At 41.9% G+C, this 19610-nt stretch overlaps 1 protein-coding gene across 40 annotated transcripts in view; it reads right to left on the minus strand.

The window, feature by feature from the left end:
• Window positions 1–1811: 1811 nt before the first annotated feature.
• LOC123157887 (uncharacterized) overlaps window positions 1812–19610 on the minus strand; it is a 35272-nt gene continuing 17473 nt past the window's right edge. For 21 of the 40 annotated variants that reach the window (XR_006479162.1, XR_006479184.1, XR_006479188.1 and 18 more), the window contains 5 exons: window positions 8672–8816; window positions 8385–8538; window positions 6894–6937; window positions 6623–6766; window positions 1812–6526 (listed from right to left, as the gene is read on the minus strand). Coding sequence is in view for 13 of the 40 variants with exons in the window: in XM_044576082.1 (XP_044432017.1) it covers window positions 8982–9935 (954 nt within the window). In the remaining 27 variants the exon portion in view is untranslated. Of the gene's footprint in view, window positions 6527–6622; window positions 6767–6893; window positions 6938–8384; window positions 8539–8671; window positions 10034–19610 lie in introns of those variants that run through there. The other 19 variants (XR_006479164.1, XR_006479167.1, XM_044576082.1 and 16 more) reach the window with 18 other exon arrangements.

Raw genomic sequence — 19610 nt, forward strand, 5'->3', positions numbered from 1 at the left:
TTTGATCTTAATAAATTTAGCATTGCATTTGTGTGGTTGGTCAAAGCTCTGATGTGTCTGCAATATTTGGTAAAACTACAATATACTAGCATGGCCTAGAATATATGAGAACAAAAATGCTCAACAGTATTTGAAAAGATTGAGTTGGAAATCCATCTGGAATACTATGACAAAAATTAATCAAAATCATCGACTGTGAATTGTTCCATATGAAGCCACAATGAAATTTAAAACGACGGAAAGATGGATTGAGCTATTATCGGGGGCGTATATTATTACATCACGAACTAGCATATGATGGGGACTCACAGACTTAAGCTTATTTTTTTCTCACTAACCCTCAAAAAATCCGACCAAAATTATTTTGCAGACAAAATGTATTTGGGCCAGACGCATACCTAGCTGAACTAGGTACTGACTAGGCAAGATAGTTAAAGGCCAAACCTGCGCTACTACTTGCGGCACTAATGCACCCAGGTTCCGCTCCTTAGAGCATTACTAGTAGAGCCCTCAAACCCTCAAACCCCTAAAAATAACTGGTTTTTTTTATAGTTTTCGTCGAAAAAAAGTCGTAGATTAGAACCCCTTAACCCTCAAACCCTCAATTTTTTTTAAAGGTCCAACCCTCAAACCCTCTCCCAATCCTCAAAAGTAAGGGTTGGGGAGCAAAACCTATCCCAGCCCTCATTTGGCGGTTATCCTCGTGTGGGAGGGAAAAATCCTCCCAACTCTCGCGCCCACGCCCGCGACCGCCGCTGCTAGTCGCCCCCGTCGCCGGCGGCAACCCCGTCGACCTCCCACGCGCAACGACAACGTCATTCATGGGGAATATTCCGTTATAAGTGTTGGGTTTGAGGGTTCTAATGTTTGCCCCTGTTTCTCAACCCGTAAAAGTGCACAAAAAAATCATTTTTGGACCCTTAAAACGCTAGTGAGGGTTTGAGGGTTCTACTAGTAATGCTCTTAGTGCCGGCTGCGCCGCGCTGCTCCACGCAAGTCGATAGCTACATGGTTCACCTCACGAAAGCTCGCCTGTGCCGGTGTCTCCATACGGCCGCCGGCCGTGCCACCGCATGCCCTTCTTGGCGCAAGAGCGGATCCAGTGAGAATCTTAGCCAAGCAGGTCGCCGGAAGCTAATCGGAAGCGATTTGCTCATCCGAAGAATATCCTTTTAGAAGGAACTGTGTGGAAGAGGAATAGTTCATTGATATGAAGTGAGAAGATAATAAGCGGTGTAGCAGGGATGATTTTTTTATTTTATTTGGACAGCACTGCAGCAGCAGGAGAGTGGAAGTGCGAATAAAATACAATACATTTTTAGGGGAGCTAGACAGCTTTCTGACAGCCAAGCACAAGCCCAAATTAGCTCATTAATTAGAAGTTGCTGGTGTAGTACTAACTATTAGTCGTTGCTCAAAAAAAGTTATCTATTTAAGCTAAATTTCCTTTAAAGACAATCCGTATTGTACTGTCCGATTTTGACTCACTACATGACTCCTAATCCTACACGTCTAGGAAAACATCTAACCATATCATTATATAAAGTGCGTCATATCACGTCCTACTAGCACAACAAGACTCATCGCCGACTGATCCGTCTTCTCATATTCGAAGCAACTCGACGACTAAGCAGGCAAAGGTTACAGGGTATTATATATTTCCTCTCTTTAATCTATGCATTATTTTAGCTTCCTTATCAGCCAATATATTCTCATAAAACCTTTGTCCTTAGGTGATCTACATTAGTCAAATTGCTAGATCATAGTCTCAGAAAACAAACAAAAGGTATGGTCACATACACTCATCCCTCTGCTTATATCACATAATCATCATTCAACCATAATTTTACAAGACAGACATTCATAAATGACCCATGATGCACTTTCTCAATAGCTACTTTTTCATGATGTCGGGAATATCAAACACACGAAAGGACCGCTAAATTGAAGGTATGGCAACAACTCCAGCAACTTGCATCCAATATACGCCGGCGACACCCAAACGATCAAAGGCACAAAGAAACGTCCAATGAACTAAAGACACAACATCGGCACCATCAGCCTCAGGTAATATCCCCATGAAATTCTTCATGTGTGTGCCTGCATTTTGATCTCAGCTCAACATTGCATCAAAACTCTTCTCATACTGAACTATAAAGCTCTTTTTTTTCATGCATCCTAACACTACCATGATAATAATGTGAAAGCTACAAAATGAGAAACACGGTTGAACAATTATTGATATATAGTTCCCTACCAAATAAACAACATTAATCTCCAGATGTACTGTATGTGACAACATCCATTGGTAGTCTCATATGTCACCAAATGCACTTGCATGCCTTCAAAGGCAAAACACTATTAAGCACACTCTCTGTAGAGAAATATAATAGTGTTTAGATCACTACTTTAGTAATCTAAACGCTCTTTTATTTCTTTACGGGGGGAGTACAACATAAATCATATTACATGATACTATGTTAAGAAAACTATACGCACTGACGAAATCACATTTGCAGATATGAGAGCCCAACATACGTTAGACCCAGCAGCTCACCAAACAAAAAGAAAGAAAGAACAACCTCTAAACTCAAGGAGTACAAAGCGGACAAAGACTGCAGAGGGAAGAAGAAACGCGAACACAGAGGCTCCTAAACGATTTAGAAAGTCTAATGCTGAAGAAGAAGATAGGGAATTGAAGCATGCCAGAAGCGAAACCAACAAAAACAACACTAGAGTCAATGTTGGAGACAACAACAGTACCAGAACCTCGACAAGTGCTAATAGCAAGCCATGGAACTTCGGAAGGCCAACATACAAATGCCAATATTGCAAAGCATTGCTGTGGTGCGAAGAAAGATTAAATTCAAACAAAGGAACTACGACACCCTCTTTTGGAATATGCTGCAAAGAAGGGAAAATTGATCTGCGGCCACTAAGAGAACCTCCACCATACCTTAGAAACCTCTTAAGAAGTGAAGGGCAGGATTCGGTAAACTTCAAAGAAAATATAAGGTCATACAACTCAATGTTTTCATTCACATCGATAGGAGGAGCTGTGGACAAGGAAATAAACACTCGCAAAGGACCTTAAGTTTTTCGTTTGCATGGACCAAACTACCACCATATCGGAACTCTTTTGCCTCAAGATACAGACAAACCTCGGTTCGCACAGCTATACATCTATGATACCGAAAATGAGGTGGAAAACAGGATAAGTGCGTCAAGATGCAATGATAATAAACCAACAGTGGACCCTAACATCGTCAAAGAACTGAAAATAATGCTCGACGACAACAACATCCTCGCAAAAACATTCAGAATGGCAAGAGATAGATTCCAAGAAGGAGACTACCATGATTACACACTTCAGATACTAGGCAAAAGGAACGAAACACACAACCTTCCATCCGCATTTGAAGTTGCAGCATTGGTAGTAAGAGATCCAACCGGAGAGAGTGAAGGACGTGAAATTGTTGTTGAGTACAAAAATATGGAGCCGCAAAGGATATTTGAGATCCACCCGAAATTCATGTCCATGCAATATCCGCTGTTGTTCCCATATGGAGAAGATGGTTTTAAACTTGAGATACCCTACAAGAAAACAAAAGGAGGTACAAACAGCAGGAAATACATAACGTTGTTGGACTACTATGCATTCTACCTACAGCAACGTCCTGATCAAGGAATGTTACTGCTTAAGTCCGGGCATTTGTCACTGTAATTTTGGGTGGATGTATACACATGTATCGAGCAAAATAGACTAAACTGGATCCGACACAATCAAGGAAAGCTATGAGCTGAACTTTACAGTGGATTGCAGGATGCGATTGAGCGAGGGGACACAAGAACAGAGCAAGTTGGAAAGAGGATAATTGTGCCTTCATCTTTTACAGGTGGTAGAAGAAACAAGGCACAATATTTGCAAGAGGCCTTTGCAATATGTCGTTGGGCTGGATACCCAGACCTATTTATAACATTCACATGCAATGCAAAGTGGCCTGAGATCCAATACATGCTAGATGAAGCGGGAGGTGACCAAAAGCTAGCCGATCGGCCAGATATTGTGGACAGAGTATTTATGATCAAACTGAAGGAGCTAATGAGAGACATAAAAGAAAAGAAATACTTTGGAGAAATAGTTGAAAGTAAGTCACATTGACTATCAATCTTTACTCTTTCTTGTATCATCTTTTATAGTCCGTCAGACTCTTGCTCTTTAGAAACATGCATCATCTTATACTCCGTCAGATTCTAGCTCTTTAGTAACATGCATTCCAATTTTAGCTAAATCTGACAAACTATTAATCAACTGCAGTCATCTACACAATAGAATTCCAGAAGAGAGGACTCCCGCATGCCCACATACTAATATTTTTGAAGGACAAAGACAAGTACCTAGAACCATCGCAAATCGACAAAATAATAAGCGCTGAGATCCCAAACAAGGATGAGGATCCAAAGTCATTTGAAGCTGTTGAGAACTTCATGATGCATGTCCCGTGCGGAGAGGCTAAGAAAAACTCACCATGCATGGTGGACCATAGATGCACCAAGCATTTCCCAAAAAGATACAATGTCAGCACTACCATTAACGAGGATGGATTTCCAGTATATAAAAGGAGGGATGACGGAAGGCAGATAAAAAAAGGAGGGGTGATGCTCGACAAAAGATTTGTCATGCCATACAACCGGAACCTTCTGGTCAAGTATCAAGCTCACATAAATGTCGAGTGGTGCAATAGGTCCAGATCAATCAAGTACCTATTTAAGTATATCCATAAAGATGATGAGCATGTTACAGCCTTACTCAAGGAAAGGGGCATGACAAACGAAACTGACGAGATCAAGAAATACCTAGAGATGAGATACATATCAACATCAGAAGCATGATGGAGGATATTTCAGTTTGATCTTCAGTATCGCGATCCAGCAGTTGAGAGGCTACCTTTCCATCTTGAAAATGAGCAACAAGTCGTTTTTCCAGACTCCACTGATCTTGAAAAGATAGTAACAAGGGACGGATCTAAAATCACCAAGTTCACTCAGTGGATGGAGGCAAATAAAATATACGAGCTAGGAAAAGGATTGACTTACGCAGAATTCCCTACAAAGTTTGTATGGAAAAGCGAAACAAAATGTTGGCAGAAGCGAAAAAGGGACTATGCAATTGGAAGAATCTACTATGCACATCCCGTAAGTGGCGAGAGATATCATATGAGGATGCTTCTAAACACCAAGAAAGGATGCACATCATTTGAGGACATTAGGACCGTTGATGGAGTCATTCAGCCAACATACAAATCAGCATGCCAAGCCCTTAGATTTATCGATGATGACACCGAGTGGATTGACTGTATCAATGAAGCATCAAGTTGGGCATCCGGAACACAACTGCGTCAGTTATTCACCACCATATTGTCCCATTGCGAAGTCAAACCCAAAGGTATTGTGGGATTCAACATGGGAGGCGTTGTGTGAAGATATGCAATACAAAAGAAGGACTATTCTAAACTTTCCAACACTTCGGCTTATAAACACACATAAGAAAGCGTATGGTCTGATTGAGATAGAAAAACTGATGAGGCAAGTAGGAAAGTCACGAAAGGACTATCCAGACATAGAACTACCATATGCCGCAGAGCTAGAAGAACTTGGGAACAGACTAATAAACAAAGAGGTCAACTACGACATGGACAAACTCAAGGATGAGCACAAAATCATACTAAACAATCTTAACCAAGACCAGAAAAAGGCCTATGATGCAATAATGGAGTCAGTCCACAAAGGCCTAGGAAAGCAGATATTTGTCGAAGGCTACGGTGGCACAGGAAAAACCTATCTATGGAAAGCAATAACGACAAAGCTCAGATCAGAGGGGAAGATAGTGCTTGCGGTAGCATCATGTGGCATTGCAGCGTTGCTTCTCCAAGGTGGAAGAACATCACACTCAAGGTTCCGTATTCCACTTAATATCACTGAAGAATCAACGTGTGAAATAAAACAAGGCTCGCATTTGGCTGAACTGCTAAAGAAGACCTCACTTATATTGTGGGATGAGGCTCCTATGGCAAACAAACACTGCTTTGAGGCACTAGACAAAAGCCTTAGAGATATTCTAAGATTCACTAATGTAAACAGCGATGAAAAGCCATTTGGTGGAATGACAGTTATACTAGGAGGCGACTTCAGAAAAATCCTGCCAGTTATAACCAAAGGAAGGAGAGAGCAGATAGTAAATGCTTCAATCAAAAGATCATATCTGTGGAAACACTTTGAAATATTTGAGTTAACACAAAACATGCGGCTGAAGTGTTTGTCAGATGATCCAATACAAAAGCAAAAGGTCACTGAATTTGCAGAGTGGATACTACAGATTGGCGATGGGAAAACAACATCAGATGAAGGAGAGGATTGGATAAAAATACCAAAAGACCTACTGCTAGAGAAAGGAGAAAATCGTAAAGAACAAATCGTTAAAAGCATATACCCAAATTTGCTGCAAAAATACCGTGAGCAGGATTACCTAGAAGAAAGAGCAATATTATGTCCAAGAAATGATACAGTCAAGGAGATAAATGACCACATAATGAGCCAAATACAAGGTGAAGAGGTGACATACCTAAGCCTGGACACAGTCTGCAAGGCAACGACAAATACCAACATCATGATGAACATGCAGCCTACTGAGTTCCTCAACACCTTAACGTCTCCAGGAATACCAGACCATAAGTTAAAACTGAAGGTGGGTTTGCCGGTCATGTTCCTACGCAACATCAACCAAGCAGCAGGCTTATGCAACGGTACAAGAATGACAATTACACAACTTGGAAATAAATACATCGAGACACAAATAATCACAGGAACACATGTCGACGATAAGGTATACATACCTCGAATCATCATGTCACCAAGCGACTCAAAATGGCCATTCGTGCTGAAAAGAAGGCAATATCCATTATCAGTGTGCTTCGCAATGACAATAAACAAGAGCCAAGGTCAGTCCTTAAACAAGGTAGGCATATATTTGCCTAAGCAAGTGTTCTGCCATGGACAACTATATGTGGCATTGTCAAGAGTGACAAACAAGGAAGGATTGAAGGTGTTGATCGATGACGAAGAGTGTCCAACCGAAGATGTCGCAAAGAATATTGTTTACAAAGAGATTTTTTAATTGATAGTGCAGTTCCTCAAGTCATTACACAATTCATGTATAATTACACAGAGTCACAGACAACCTTACCATACATTTTGAACAACACATTTACTTGGTTGGCATGTTAAATTTTTAAATAGTTATTAATCCATATATATATATAGAGAGAGAGAGAGAGAGAAAATCCATCCTACCACCCGGTGGTAGTTACCCCACATGTCTCATATACTAGCATGTGGTACTATATATACTATTTTATTATTTTAAATATGTTCATATACTATATCTAAGATATTTTAAAACAAGGTACATGAAAAAATTACATATGAGCACATAGTTTTTGTTATATTTGTGAAATATGTACATATTTGTACGTAAAAAAGAGCATACTCAAAAATGGTTACATACTATCTAAAAACTTGTATATATACAACCTAATCATTTTTATATACTACATACTACATGTACATACTCTCGGTTTCGACAGATACTACATACAACATAGAAAACGCAAGTGGTGGTAACTACAACTTCTTGTAGGAAACATTTGTCCGACATATATATATGTTTGATCTTTCTGTAAAATATTAAATTTAATATTAGTTATTTATCCTTGAATATTTTAAACACAAAAAATATCGTAGCAGATGAAACAACAAAATCACCAATGGATTCCACCTACAATAAGCTTTTCGTAATCTCCCACATTATAGCCACGACCCACAACGAAAATATATTCACGATTAATCTGAAAATCCAAATCTTTTAAAAACGTTCTATAGAAAGTTCACCGATTAATTCCCCTAAATAGCCATTACTAATCTCTCACAATCTAACACTCACATCTCTCTCACGAATAGTTTCCGATTCCCCAAATCTCCTCAATTTGTCTCTCTAAAAACATAGGCATTAGACTCCTCGAGCGAATAAATGTATGCGTACATATGGATCTTTAATCTTTCAATAAAATATATAAATTTCTGTTCATCAGTTTTGTATCTAATCTCCTCAATTTGTCTCTCTAAAAACATAGGCATTAGCCTCCTCGAGCGAATAAATGTATGCGTACATATCGATCTTTAATCTTTCAATAAAATATATAAATTTCTGTTCATCAGTTCTGTATCCGTGAACTAACTCTATCATGTTTGTACACATAAGTTCTTTCTACATTAATATTTCTATAAATTTAGAAGTAATTTCTGAAAGCAAAAAATACAGATTATACCTTTTTCATTTGGCAATGGATATCGACTCTACTGAATATACCATCATCTCTCTCCCACCACATACTTCCAGAAGATCACGATACCAACTCTAATCCCTCTAATGAATAGTCCCCAATTCTCAATCTCTTCTGTATCAGATCCAAGAAAAGGTTCCTGCAACAAGGAGATTTAAATATCTTCTTTACTAAATCTTGAGCGTGGTTGTGGCATGGAGATTTTACCCAACAATTTCTAATCTGGGATGACATTTACCTCATGTGAAATGCACGGAAATTAGGGATTTTACCTGTGAAGGGCTGAAGGCTCCCTCAAATCCATTCGGAAAAAGAGATCGGGAGAGACGCTGTGGCATACATCTTCCATCCGCTGAAGCTATGGTTGGCGGCGGTACGCAGCCGAGCCAGCGACGAGCGCATGCGCCGGTGCTGCCACTGAAAAGCAGGGGAGAAGAGCTGCGCTAGAGGCCTTCTTGGTTGGACCATTTACAAAATTAAGGCTGTGGTAAAAAAATGAACAAAAGGAGCACGGTTTCTTGACGATATTTTGGTCCAATATTTTCCTAGACGATTTTTTTTGAAAACTTTAACCTGGCTTTATTAACATACAGAAGCAGAAGCAGCTAGATCGCTAGCCACCACAGAAGATACAATGTCAGGAACAGCGTCATGCCAATACATGGTACCTCCCTGGGACATATGGGCACCATGGGTAGCCAGAACATGTGCCACTGAGTTACAGGCACGCTTACACACATGCACTTTAAACTCAATAAAGCTAGTAAAAAGAAGAAATTTTGCCTCCCGAAAGAGAATTCCGATACGAGCAGTATCCAATTCATTGGAAAGAAGAGCTGTGGCTAGCACTGTGGAGTCTGTTTCAATGATGATAAGCCCAAACCCAACTTCAGTAGCAAACTCAATCGCCTTCAGACAAGCTATCGACTCTGCATGCAAAGCATCCGACAGGAAGTGGATTTGGCCCATGCCAGCACCGACGACATCTCCAGAAGCATCCCTAACACAAAAACCCCAACCTCCTGTACTGTTATTTTTTAGGAACGAACCATCAATGTTTATCTTTAGGAAGTCTTCAGGAGGCTTAGACCAGCGCTCATTAGGGGCAATAACTGAACATGAAGGTATATGAAGATGTTCAGAAAATTCTGTAACTTGTATAGCAGTAGAGGAAACGATAGCCGCTGCTGACGGACACCTATCACCATTATTAACTGCATTTCTAGCATTCCACAAATTCCACATCAAACAAATGCAGAACATGGATGTCGCATTCTCCAGGCTTAGTAGAGTTTCGACTGATTGTTTTGCATCAGTACAACTGAGAAGCAAACCCCTTACATGCTCCTGTTTAGCTTCCCGCCAAAGAGCCTTTGCAAATTTACATTTGAGGAAGGCATGGCCACCATCCTCGTCAAGGCGATTGCACATCGGACAGATGGTATCCAGGTCAATTCCACGACGTTTAAGATTTAACCGGACAGGAAGGGTGTTGTGACTCAATCTCCAAAGGAACATGATGATTTTCCTAGGCATTTTCAAACTCCAAAGCTTGGTCCAAACCTTTGTTGCATTTGTTGTCGGATCTGCTACAGTGGAAGTTGATGTTTGACCTGCAGCAACATCGTCCAATTGAAGTTTAAGTTTGTAAGTTGAACGAACCGAAAAGTTACCTTTCGGGTCGGGATGCCAGGCTGGAAGATCATCAAATCCCTCCTTAATAGGAATACTCAGAATGTGTGGGACATCATCATCATTAAATACTTGTTGAACAAGATCTTGGTCTCAGTGTCCAGAAATAGGGTCGATCAGATCACAAACCTTCTGAAGTAAAATTTGGCCTCTAACTGTACTAGGTCTTCTAGTACTCCCTCTTGGTACCCATGGATCTTCCCAGATATTAACTTTTTGGCCATCACCTATACGCCAGATCAAGCCTTGTTTGATAAGATCGCGACCTTTAAGAATACTCCTCCAAGTGTAAGAGATACCCTTTTTTGGCATGACCTTCAAGAAATCCTCGTGCCGAAAGTATCTCGCCTTGAGTAGTTGAGCGCATAGGGACTCTGGATTTAGAAGGATCCTCCAGGCTTGCTTTGCTAGCATAGCAATATTAAAGGAATAGAGATCTCCGAAACCTAAACCTCCATCCTTCTTCGGCTTAGATAATTTGTCCCAGGCAACCCAATGTAATTTATTTTCTTCATCCATTTGACTCCACCAAAAACGACATATCATGGAAGAGATCTCCTCACAAATCCCTTTAGTGATATCAAAGCATGACATAGCATAAGTTGGGATCGCCTGAGCCACCGCCTTAATAAGAATTTCTTTTCCGGCTTGGAAAGTGTTCTCTCTTTCCAACCTTGGATTCTTGCCCAAATTTTCCCTTTCAGATATTGGAAGACTCTTTTCTTAGACTTGCCTATATGAACTGGGATATTTTGGTCCAGTCTAAGAATAGAGTATGCATGGAATCAACTTCACACATAGCCATACAGTTTACGTCTAAGCTTCTATTCGCTCCGTTCCCAAATATAAATCTTTTTAAAAATTCCAATATAAACTACATGCGGAGCAAAATAAGTAAATGTACACTCTAAGATATGTCTATATACATCTGTATATAGTCCGTAATGAAATCTCTAAAAAAATTATATTTAGGAACAGAGGGAGTAAAAGACAGTCACAAAAAAATTAAATCGATCATGCATAATTTTCATGAAATGAACAAATTGAATACATAAATAGAAAGGGCATTACCTTTAAATAGTTTTTATGTTAGCTAAATGGTCCAATTCTGAATTCTATATAAAAATATATTTTTTAACACAATACAGATGCAAACACTCACACGTGCACACGTACACTCACTCCTATGAAAACAGGCAAACACACCTTATGAGTGGATTAAAGAGACTAAGTCGGCTCATCAGCAATAGTGTCAAGTCAAGGATATGAACACCGATAAGCTAGGAATATCACTGTACTCCTAACTATATAACCACATGCTGGTTTGCAACAAAAAAACACAATACTTAATACCTTCTAACACACACTCACAAATACAATAAAAATCTTTTAAAATAAATCTATCATATATAATTTACATATAATGGAAAAAATTAGCACATACAAAGAAAAAATAATTTCATGCTAAAATATTTAATGAATGCTAAAATATAACATCATAATGTCAAATGCACAAATAAAGTCAAAAGTCCAAGCCAATATAATCATAAATAAATACTCTAGCCGCGCAAATGCGCGGATAGCTCCGCTAGTTCAATAGTAAAGCGCCATATTCCCTGTCTTCATGGGCTTCAATACGGATGAGCATAACCCGGCCCCTCCTGGGCGGTTTATACTCAGTAGTTATATCCCCAACATTAGACCCCAGATTGATTTGAATCTGTTGATATCAATCTTCAATCCTTAAAAAAAACTCCTTGATCTTCAAAGAATCTTGTAAACCGCCATGGCATCATTTCCGTATGCACTTGGTAAACCGCCATGACGTCATCTTTTAAGATTGTAATAAATCACCGTGACATCATCTCTATATAAAAACCATGTAAATACATCCCTTTTCATTAATGATCCTCCGAAAACCAAGGCGATAACTATGTCAGATATCCATTTTTTGGTTCCTCGATTCCCACGCCTGTCACTTATCCCTTCGCTTGGCCAAGGGTCATTCTTTCCTTTCCCCTTCGTGCCCCTTCACCTCATCATCTTCCTCGCGTTGCCTCAGAGCTTCGAGCGCAGCCGCCACCATCGACCCTCGCTTCCGCACCGCCAACGGCCGCAACATCAACCTGATCGGACCAGAGAAATGTGATGCCTCCTCCGCTGTTCAGCAGCGTCAGTAAGTACTTCTCTTCTCATATAACAGATCTGCATTAGGGTTTCCGCCGTTCATCAGCGTTCTTCACTGTTCCATGCTTTCTTCTTTTAGATCGCGTAGTTTGATCTGAATCTGATAGTAAAGGCGAGCAACAGTAGTTTTAGCATCCCTTTCCAATCACAGAAGATACCCTTTCTGCATAAGATCCCATCTGAGCATATGTGTTCCTCTGTTGTCGCAATTTTAGGTTTAAAATTTATCCCCTTTTTAGAACTGCGGTGCATCCAAAATTACGACACCAACTTGTGAAATCTGTTTGTACAACACTTAGGAATTTTTAAGATCTGTAACTTCAACACCATTGTAGGCGGTTTATACTTTTAGAAAATGATAACCCACCAGGTACCATTAGCCCTCTTTTTAAACCGCCAATTCATCCTTAATATAAAACTTCGGGTTATCATGCGCACAGGTTTCAATTTGTTTTTCCTGTCTTAAACCGGATTTTCTGCATCAATCAAAACCTTGAACCGGCCTTGGTCCTCTTTTCCAGCTTCCTGTTCAAATGGCCAAGACGTTTTATGCTTGCAATTGGGTCCCTTCCCGGGTTACTGAAGAGTAACTGACTGGGTATGTTATGACTGACGCTTTAGCGAGCAAGGAAACCATCCACTGGAGAGTCCCCAGTTTAGAAAATCCTCTTGAGCCTCAGAATGACGAAGTGATTGTTTTTACTGACCATTTGAATCAAGGGTTCAGCCCTCTCGAATCAAAAAATTTCCGCGATGTGCTTGCCAGCTTCCAACTCCACCCTCAAGATATTGGACCAAACTCTGTGTCCAATATTTGCGATTTCCAAGTGTTCTGTGAGGCCTATCTTTAGGAAGAACCCACAGTTGAACTGTTCAGAGATTTCTTTCATTTGAACCGTCGCACAGAATTCACAGACGGACCCAACACTGAGCTTGGTGGGATGGCAATTCAAAAGAGGAGAGATGTCAATTTCCCCCACGCCAAGCTTCATAGTCACCCCAAGGACTGGAATCACACTTGGTTTTATTGCAAAGACACATCTCCAGCTGGCGAAAATCCTCTACCGGGTTACCGCCCTCACCGTCTTAGCAATACTCATCCGTTCCCTCAGAGGCTGACTGCCAAGAAACGGTCCAACTATGCACCACAACTCTCAAAACTCAGAGCCTTTATGACAAACGGTTTAACAGGTGTTGACTTCGTCCGTTGCTGGATATCTTGGAGCGTTCTGCCTTTAAGCCGACGCCCCAGTTTAATGTGTGAGTACATAGGGGGCTTAAAAGATCCTCAACGTCATATTGATATTCAGCTAACAGAGGATGAAGTTACTGAAGCTGTTAAGAAAATACTGAATGAACCGGAAGCTGTCTGCAGTCAAGTAGGGCTTAGTCCCTTCTGCACTTCCAATAAACCGCCAACTGTAAGAATTGCCTCATTTTTACCTTAATCCGTCCTTTCTTAATATCCCTTTATAATTTATTATCCATCTGTGCAGGGTGATGATCCGTTCTGGAAGAAGAAATCTCAAGATAAGTCGGCCAAGCCCCAGGATAAACCGGCAAGAGCACCCCGCAGCAAGACAAAGACGAAAACCGCCGAACCCTCTGATTTACCCAGTGATGAAGAGCTTGATGACCCGGACTCGGAGGTAGAATTAGATTCTCTTGGTTCTTTTTTCATACACCTCATTGACAATGATTATTATCAGGATGATGCGGAAGCTAGCCACGCTGGTGATGCAGAGGTAATTTTTCTATCCTCCGATTCAAATCATGTGCCAGTACCAAAACTTCGTTGAGCAGTCTGGAAAGCAAAACATTCACACCCTCTTGCTCATTTGGATCCGCACTTTTCTTTGAAGACACATCAGCAAGAAGCTCGCCGCACAACCCGGCACAGTGGTCAAGTGGTTACCTCTTCCGGCTTACCATATTCCCTGGTTCGCAAACGTCGTCAAGAGGTCTCTTGTACTTCTAATACGCTTTATCCCAAGGCGGGTTACTTCCGATATCCTCTTAATCCGTCAGATTTGAATTATCAGGGAACTTCCAATTCATCCTCCGGCGATTCATCAACCACACAGATACCTCCACTCAAGACCGTTCCTGGGTAAGCATAATAGTCTTTACTTTTTATGCCTTGCACCGGTTTACTGTATTAACCTTCTGCACTTGTTCGTTTTAGTGCCAAAGCCAGACTTAGCAAGAAAGCTAAACTGACTACCCCAACTGATGATAATCCGGCGACTGAACCTGAGAGGACCTCAGAGGCTGCATGCCAAAACACCGACATTGCTCTAGATGATCCGATACCTCAGGGTCAGGACATTTTTGCTAAACCACCAGAAATGAATCCAACAAGCCAATCTGCTGATCCGCCAAGCCCAGCTGCCAATCCACCAAGTCCAGTAAGAACACCTGCTAAACCGCCAAGCCCAGACAAGACTATTGATGGTATGACAGATGATGTTGTAATTACTGGCTTTGGCCATACTGCTCCTGGCAACCCTATCGCTTTATCAAAGCATAGTGCCAAGGAAGAATTTTCTACTGCGGACAAGGGCAAGTGGAAAACTGATTTGTCAAGTTATGCCCACCTCTCTGCTCAAGACATCCACTCTGGATACCTAAACCGTTTGTATACCAGCCGTGATTATGAAGCCGGTTTAGTAAACCTGATGAAAGAGCGATATGAGGTAAATATCTGTTCCGTTGAATAACTTCTTTTTCCTTATATCCTGCTTCAATTGTCAACTCTAGTAGCCCCCAAGGGCCGGTTCATCAATATGAATGTGAACCAGGACTTATAGTAGGAGAAGATTGGATTTTGCTTGTGTAGCCCCTTTCAAATCGGTTTATACTGTTAGGATAATCCTAATTATACATCAAAATTCCTTTCAGTCATTAACATGATCTGGTTCATGCAGTAAAACTTGATAACCTTTAATTGATCCTATATGCATTAGCCCCCAAGTGCCAAGTATATAACTTGTTGTATGCTTGGGACTTAAAATATCATTTGAGAAAAAAGCATTCCGCATTAGCCCCCAAGTGCCAAGTGTATAACTTGTTATGTGCTTGGTACTTTGAAAAAAGTATCACCAACTTATTGTCTGTCTTTTGCAGGCTGACTTGACCAACAAAGATTCTCAAATCGTCGATCTTCAGGAAAATATCAAGTCCCAGCAAGCCGAAACTTCAAAAGCCAAAGATGAGTTGAAGGGCGCTTTAACAGCCATGGAGCAATTAAAGGATGGCTTCAAAGGCGAGCGGGCAGACTAGGAGACTGAAAAATCCACTTTGCTGAAATGGGCGGAGGATGCTGAGGCGGCACTTAAACCGGTGGCGGAAAAGTTGACTGGTTTGAAGCGACAGATCAACGCTATGACTTCTGCCATCTTTGTTAAGTAGCCTTGTGATGAACCGTACTTAATCATCCTTGAAACCGCTGGTTTAACAATAATATTATAACCATTGCAGGTAGTCGTGTTGCCCATCTCGGTTCAGATATGTGCAAGAAATTGAAGGCTGCCTATACATTGATAGAGTAGTTATATACCGGCGCTCAACGGGTCATCTGCACAGCCTCGTACAATAAACCGCCACCAACATTAATCAAGGACACATTGGCCAAACTATCCATGACACTTGCCCAGCTAGAAGAGGTGAAGAGATCTGTTGCAAGGGCTGGCGCTTTATCTGTACTGACTCGGGCTAAGGCTTGGATAGCTGATGTTGATCCGGAAGACATTGGAAATGGATATCCTAGCCAAAAAGAAGACGGGTCGGAGTTTGACAATGATGCCCTTAAAGCCTTGACAAAAGAGATGCGCCCGCTTGCAAGTAGATTGGCCGAAGAGACTGATTTGTCTTTCCACCGGTCCATCTATGATGCAGACAACAGACGGATCGATGCGTCGGTTTATGAAGCCCAAAATCTAATCCCGCCAATCCGTAAGCACACTTATGCCCCTGATGTTAAACCGTCAGATCTTATAAGCGATGAAGCTGTCTTCCGAGCTTTGTCTGGAATTGACTGGGCAACCATTGACTTCTAGCCAGTGGGTGGGGAGGCGGAGGTTGAACCGGCCCAAGATGATCCGCAACCTTCTCATCAAGCTGAAGAAGAATCATAATTCGGAAGTCAGTTTATCGTTTGTGCACCGTCCTCTATACGAGAAACAATTATCCTTTTGGGCAGTTAAAACGCCTTGTAATAGGCTAGCTTAAAACACTTGGTCTACTATGCCATCGTGCATAGCTTGAAACACTTGGTCTGCTATGCCATCGTGCATAGCCACTTTCCCGAGACTGTCAATTTGTCATGATATGCAATGTCTGCCTATGATCTTTAACAGTTTTATGCAAACCTGTTTTCTGCATGTGATAAACTTAAAATTGCCGTGGCGGTTTACCGTCGGACGGGTTATAATACCTAATATAAAGCCAGAGTTTTATAACCAAGGCTGTAAAACTATGAAATATGAAATATATCATACTTATGATATTAAATCACATCATTGGTGTACCAACTTCTTTGTAGTAAGGGTGATAACCCAGATCTTGAGTGTTGATAACTCCACCATGCTGTGCTGGTTTATAATAAGCCATGTCGGGTTATCATAAAAACCAGATGATCATCCTGGCGACTTATAGTCAATGCCAGACTAGGTTAATAAGCACCGGTTTAAGATTGGTCGTGTACTAACAACTGATAATTGAAAGCCACGCCAAATTTAACAAACACTAGGTTATATTGATGACTTATAGTCAGGTCGGGTCAATAGACACCGGTTTATCTCAAAACCTTATCAAAGGAGAAAAAACTTGGCAAAAGAAAGCAAATGAAAACTTGTAGTCGAGGCTTTTCAAGGTTTGCCAGACCCAAATTCAAGGCTTTTCATGGGCTGCCAGGCCGCTGAGTTACACCATTTTACAAAGCCTTTTAAGATGGACCTCACATTAACAAATCGTCGTTTTAACTTTGACAAGTTCAGGGTCTGTATAAGATTGACTTGTCAAACGTTCGACGGGTCATACCAGTATTACCTGGACGGAGTTGCTTACTTGATGAAGGCAGGTTAACCCGGGGTTTTAGGTGAATACACCTGGCTTCCAAGCCTGGCTTGATAGCCTATTACAAGGGTCCTTTCAAACTCTTTGTTGCTGTGCACAAAGAGCCCCCAAGTAACATTGTGAGCTGTGCTCAATCGGTACCTATGTTTGAGCTGTGCGTGGTAACAGACTCTCTTTGGTCCCTTGGGTGTGAAGCTCCCAAGCTCTATAAGCCGGTTTAATGTGTAATTAGAACTCCGCTTTATAAGCATAAGCTCCCATGTAACCAAGAAGACATATAAGACGAAATGGCAGAGGCCCCGCTTTAGCAAGGATGCCAGTTTATTTATTGATCATAATATGTACATTGTCTAAAATATATACATAGTAGGAGCCTGTGGCTCAGGTGTAGTAAGGTCGAAGATGAGCTATATTCCACGGCCGACGAGTCTCCTCCTCCGACTTGCGTGAGTCCTTGTGCTCTCGAACATCGATGAGGTAGTATGACCCGTTGTTCAGATTCTTGCTGACCACAAAGGGCCCTTCCCAAGGTGGGGATAACTTGTGCATATCCGTCTGATCCTGGATAAGCCGGAGCACTAAGTCGCCTTCCTGAAAAGCTCTGGTTTTAACCCAGCGGCTGTGATAACGCCGCAGGTCTTGCTGATAAATCGCCGAGCGAGCTGCCACAATATCCCGTTGTTCATCTAACAGGTCGAATGCATCCTGGCGTGCTTTTTCATTGTCCGCTTCAACATAAGCTGCCACTCGGGACGAGTCATGAAGAATATCACTTGGGAGAACTTCTTCTGCTCCATGAACCATGAAGAAGGGTGTGTAATCCGTAGATCTATTGGGGGTGGTGTTAATGCTCCATAAAACGGAAGGCAACTCTTCCACCCAACAACCCGGCGTCCTCTGTAAAGGGACCATAAGCCGGGGCTTGATACCCTTGAGGATTTCCTGATTAGCTCTCTCCGCTTGACCATAGACTGGGGGTGAGCCACTGACGACACATCAAGCCGGATGTGCTCACGTTGACAGAACTCTTCCATGGCACCCTTGGAGAGATTCATGCAATTATCTGTTATAATACTGTGTGGAAAGCCAAAGTGGAAAATCACCTTTTTCATGAATTGAACCACCGTGGCTGCATCACACTTGCTCACTGCCTCTGCCTCTACCCACTTGGTGAATTTATCAACCGCCACCAAAAGGTGGGTCTACTTATCCTTAGACCTCTTAAAAGTCCCAACCATATCCAACCCCCAAGTTGCAAACGGCCAGGTGATTGGAATCATCCTCAATTCCTGAGCCGGAACATGAGCTCGACGTGCAAACTTCTGACATCCATCACACTTTCTGACCAGATCCTCCGCATCAGCATGGGCCGTTAACCAATAAAAACCGTGCCGAAAAGCCTTAGCCACCAAGGATTTTGAACCGGCATGATGACCACAATCTCCTTCGTGGATTTCACGCAAGATCTCACAGCCTTCTTCAGGGGAAACACAACGCTGAAACGCCCCTGAGACACTGCAACGGTGTAACTCGCCATTGACAATAGTCATGGACTTAGACCGCTAGATTATCTGCCTGGCCAAAACTTCGTCCTCTGGTAACTTGCCCCGGTTCATATACGCCAGGTACGACACTGTACAATATGGGATAGCATGAAGAACCACCACCAATTGAGCTTCCGGGCCAGGAATAGCCAGATCCTCCTTCGTTGGTATCTTGACCGATGGATTATGCAGAACATCAAGAAAAACATTAGGCGGCACCGGTTTACGCTGGGACCCGAGCCGGCTTAAAGCGTCCGCCGCTTCATTCTTGCGTTGATCAATGTGCTCGACCTGATAACCCTTGAAGTGACCGGCAATGATATCCACCTCACGCCGATAGGCCGCCATAAGTGGATCCTTAGAATCCCACGTACCAGGTACCTACTGAGCCACTAAATCCGAGTCGCCAAAGCAACGTACCCGGATTAAATTCATCTCCTTAGCCATCCGAAGACCGTGGAGCAAGGCTTCATACTCAGCTGCATTGTTAGTACAGGGAAACATTAAGCGGAGAACATAACAAAATTTGTCACCTCGAGGGGAAGTAAGAACCACTCCAGCCCCCGAGCCCTTCAATTGTCTGGATCCATCGAAGTGAGTAGTCCAGTATGTGTTATCCGGTTTATCCTCTGGTGCCTGCAACTCTGTCCAGTCGTTGATGAAATCCACGAGCGCTTGGGACTTAATAGCAGCGCGAGGCATATATTTTAAC

Source organism: Triticum aestivum, chromosome 7B (genome assembly GCF_018294505.1).
Source record: "Triticum aestivum cultivar Chinese Spring chromosome 7B, IWGSC CS RefSeq v2.1, whole genome shotgun sequence".
Taxonomy (NCBI): domain Eukaryota; kingdom Viridiplantae; phylum Streptophyta; class Magnoliopsida; order Poales; family Poaceae; genus Triticum; species Triticum aestivum.